At 39.9% G+C, this 4585-nt stretch overlaps 1 protein-coding gene across 1 annotated transcript; it reads right to left on the bottom strand.

Moving 5' to 3' along the window:
• Positions 1-1140: 1140 nt before the first annotated feature.
• On the bottom strand, positions 1141-4585 carry sec11a (SEC11 homolog A, signal peptidase complex subunit). The gene is made up of 6 exons (XM_035395670.1): positions 4370-4585; positions 3552-3661; positions 3121-3270; positions 2519-2638; positions 1740-1797; positions 1141-1623 (listed from the first exon to the last, which is right to left on the bottom strand). Exons 1-6 carry the CDS (start codon positions 4418-4420, stop codon positions 1573-1575), a joined length of 540 nt encoding a protein of 179 aa, XP_035251561.1. The 5' UTR covers positions 4421-4585; the 3' UTR covers positions 1141-1572.

Raw genomic sequence — 4585 nt, forward strand, 5'->3', positions numbered from 1 at the left:
ATTTTCAAGCGACCAGGACCATCCGGGACATTGGCGTTATTGAAAATCTCTTTTTGCATTCCAGTAGTAACCTACAAGAAAGTTATTTTATTTTTTTTATTTTTCGTTGAACCTCAAATTGACTTTCTATTAGGCCTACTGAAACAACTCCAAATCACGAGTCGCGACAGTTTGCTGCTGTGGCACATTGTTTAGGCGTTGCTGTCAGGATGCTCAGAGAACCTTTCTCGCTCAACGTTGTAACGTACGTCTATTTGGTTTCACTGGGCATCGCCACAAGAGCTCACTTTGCTCTCATTGGAATGTAGCCTATTACAGCGAGAGAGCCATGCACCTGACCAGCAGCTAACGGGCAGTCAAAGCTGTCATCCGTTGGCGGTCCGTCTCTGAGAGTAAATGGTCTTGATCTTTAAAAAGAATTAGGACAACCTCTACCACCTCTTGTTTGTCGTTTATCATCTTCGTCAGGTCAGGCTGCTAAATGCTAAATTAATCAGCAGCACCGCATCTTTTCATAACAGGACCTTGATCTTTGCTATTCAGACAAATCAGTTGTTATTTTCCGCAGCTAATTGGCACTTGTGTTTAATGCCAAGTAATCGTGTAAAGCAACGTAAATAAAACCAGGTCCCCATCCAATACGCTTGTATAGCAACATTATTTCACTATCATACCGTCATTAAAATATGCATTCAATCACAAACTGAAATAAGAGACTAATTAAATATTGTTATCGACTTACAGTTTTTTCCAGCAATGCCACATTTTCAACTCTAATTCACACCAGATTTGGAAGCTGCATATGGTAAGTTATTACAAAAAAAAAAAAAAAAAATCCAGCAATATGCTAAAGTCTTGCATGTGAATGTAAACAAATCAACAAAAATGGCAAGTATATAGGCTATAAAAACTCTGGAGGCAGATATTACATTTTATCTGTGGAATCTGAACTAGATTATTTTTTGCCTACATCCCAACTAAATGATTGTGATTCAAGACGATTAATCTTTTTCTGTCTCATAACAACCTCATATTCCCTAGGATTCTAATAAGCCACTGCTCTGTTAGCTGAAGGTCCTCTGCACCTTTAATGTTCTGCATATGCTGTGTCTTCATATCTTACAGTGAAGAATTCAGAAATATGTCTCAAACCATTGGTTTTTAATACACAATAAAAAAACAAAACAATTAAATGCGTTGAAACATAACCTGATATGTCATGGCAGTTTACCAGTGCACAAATAAGCTTTTCAGAACAAGCAAGCCATGAAAAAAATGCTAATGCAAAAAAAGCAGTACCAAAGTCATAAAATGAGACCTTACAGAACCCATCTTTATTGTGAAAAAAGTGATATCCCAATCTTAGAAATAAATGACTACTTCTAAAGCTTGGGTCTTGCAACGTATGCAAAAACCCCAGTCAGAGAGACGAAACCAATCATTTCCTTCCAAATCCCAGGTGCAGCTTCAGTTCTAACAGCAGCTGAACGGCTGTATCAGACCAAAGCCTTTCCTGAATGAGAGGCGGTTTGGAATGAACTCTGCTGGGGATTCGCTGACACGCAGCCGCCTTCACTCCCGATGAACCAATACAAAGAGGCCAAGCAGGAACAGCACGGCATACTGGGGGGGTGCAGGCAAGAGAGCATGGCGTTAGAACAGAGCCAATGACACTGGTGAAAAATGTGATTGGTACTGGAAATATATTTTAAAAATATATAAACATGGGGGGGTCTTACCTTGAATTTCGGGTAGTCGTTCATCAGAATTGTAACAATTCCTATGTATGGCACAAACCTGCAGGAAATGGTTTGATGTTATAAACAAGGATTATTCCTGCAGTTCCTGGATTTTGCATACCGCTGCATTTTCTTCAGTTTTTTAGCACACTTACAAGCCCAGAGCTATTATATGATGCCAGACAGCTTAACAAACTGCATCCCTCTCCACGTAATGTTGTGTTGTGAGCATTTTGGTGCAAAATGGCTATTTCGCCCATAAATTTTTTCCATGGAAGGCACTGTATAGATAAAATGTATAAAGCATTTTCTTATAATATACCCCACTATACACACGAACTCTATTCAAAAGCTGAAGTCAACAGATCCTTTTAAAAGTAGCCATTAAACCCATTCAAAACAAATTTAACAGAGGCAACACATCATATTGGTGAAATAACAAAAATATCAGCTTTCACTACTTATTTGGTTGCCAGAATAGGACAGAAGTTATTTTTGTTCACTTTTTCCCCTCACAAAGTTTGGTTCAGTTGTGTTTTTTTGTTCTTTCAAAAGAACAATCAAATAGTTCATGAGTGAAATACTGAACTGTGTACTATGTGTTGTTCCAGTCTAGTGAACTGCGTATACGAGAGCCCATTGGCACTCTGGCTGTTCTTTTTTTAATGTTAATAAATGAAATCTAACTGATTTGACTGTAGTGCAGACAGGTGTTACAGGCAGGTGTTTGACAACCAGGTGTTGCAGACAGGTGTTGCCTGCAGCTGGGAGGGACTCACCCTCGGGCTCTCCCCACCACATCCTTCTTCTCCAGCCAGTGCTGGCCCTGTTTGTACAGCCCTCTGTCGTCCACTGAATTATTGTCACCCTTGGTTAAGAACTTGATATCTCCATTTTCTCTGTGGGTGGTGTAAAAGAAAACTTCAAACAGCAGCACAGAGGTGGATATTTTCTAGCAAATCTAATGTTGGGGAAAATCCAACCGTGATACACAAACACTGGAATGCATTCTTTAAACTGAAGACTCAAAAAAGACGACCAATGAAAGTAACGGCATAAATGCACCAATGAAAGTAACGGCATAAATGCACCGACTTACCAGTTCCTACAAGTGTTCAATGCAAATTTTTCTCATGATCAGTCTTGCTCAGATTACAATCATTTCCTCATTAAACCCAATAAAGTTGCCAGCAGCATAAAGGCATTTGCCTCTGGGGTAATTTCGCCATGTTCATGGAAATATTCCTGCCCTATTTGAAAAGCATTTCTTTGAATAATGTTCACCCCAAATTTCCAAAGGCCAGTGACAACTGCTGGCCCATCCCACAGCTGGGGATTTATTCATTTCACCCCCCCCCCCATTTTAACATTTCTGACTTACTTTTCATGAATTTTAAGGACTCTGTGCACAATTGGGATTTCTCTTCCCTCTATCCTGAAGACCACAATCTCTCCAACTCTAATGGGATCTTCCACTCTGTTGGTCAGGAAGAGCAGATCTCCCCGGTAGAACGCCGGCTCCATACTTCCACTGCAACCACAAAACAACAAAACTGTGCAGATTCCTCCAACCAAGTGATGGGAGAAGGAGGCTTCAGGAAACACAAAATGAGTGGAGCCGTCATGGCATACCCATGTTTCACTTATCTGAACCAATCGTAGGGTTTATCTATGGAGAGCAATGTCTTTATCATGACAGTGTGCTTCACAGCACATGATGACTAAAACCAGAGGGGTCCATGATGCCACACACAATCACTAAATAGTTTGAAGCTTTGTAGTTCTACATAAAGAAACTCGCAAAATGCTTACCTTAGTACTACCACAATCGGACTCTCACTGCCTGTCACAACCATAAGTCCTTTCCAAATCATTAGGGCTGAGGATACAATCATGCCAAAGTTCAGCACCTGATAGTACAGCTGAAATGGAAGACAAATAAATTACTAGCAATAACTGGAAAATGCACAAATAATCACTTTCATGAGACATACGTTTGGTCCAATGGTTCAATGTTTGCTTACAGCCATATGATCCTGTTGGAATAAATTCTAAATACGAAAATGTAATTGATATGGATTAAGTTAACAGAAAGAGAAACGGTTTTATGAAATAAAAATAATTAGCATGTTGCTACTGACAACTGGCAACGGGTAGTAGTTTCATGCAGTTATGCAAGCAAATATAATTAAGTTACTTGGATGACAAAGTGTAACTTATCAAAAAAAATTAAATTGGTTGGTTGAAATTTTTGCTAGCTGGCACTCTACAGGCTATACTGCTCGCGTAATCAACCAGCATGCTTGCTACCTCTAAACTAGATAGCCAGCAAATTTCCGACACCTGACTAACGGCACGGACAGGATAACGGAACTGACAACACGCCAGGTATTGACGATATTTCATCGTTCATGCAATCATTCATTTAAAAATAATTGCAGCGATCAATTTCCCTTGGCACATATTAGCGCAGCTGACAATCTGTAGCTAATGTTACACGTTCACTAACTGAGCTAACAAGTAGATCACTTGGCCAGCTAAGGCGACGTGTTACAATAACGAATGCAAGCGCATCCTGCAACCTGGCCGTCACTTATTCGCTAGCGGAGACGTTAGTTGGGTAGACTTACCTGGCGTTTATTCATCCGCCTCACGTCATCGAAGAAGTCCAGAGAAAGCATTTTGCAGGCTAATTTTCTATACCACAAAACAAAATGAATTTGGACTCAATTTAAAAGTAAAAAACAAAACGGAAAATTCACAAGCATTTGACAACTGCCAGTTTTTCCGGTGTTCAACCACCGGAAGCTCCACCCACCGTTAAAAAACTTTATTGACAGTCTTAA

Source organism: Anguilla anguilla, chromosome 16 (assembly GCF_013347855.1).
Source record: "Anguilla anguilla isolate fAngAng1 chromosome 16, fAngAng1.pri, whole genome shotgun sequence".
Classification (NCBI taxonomy): domain Eukaryota; kingdom Metazoa; phylum Chordata; class Actinopteri; order Anguilliformes; family Anguillidae; genus Anguilla; species Anguilla anguilla.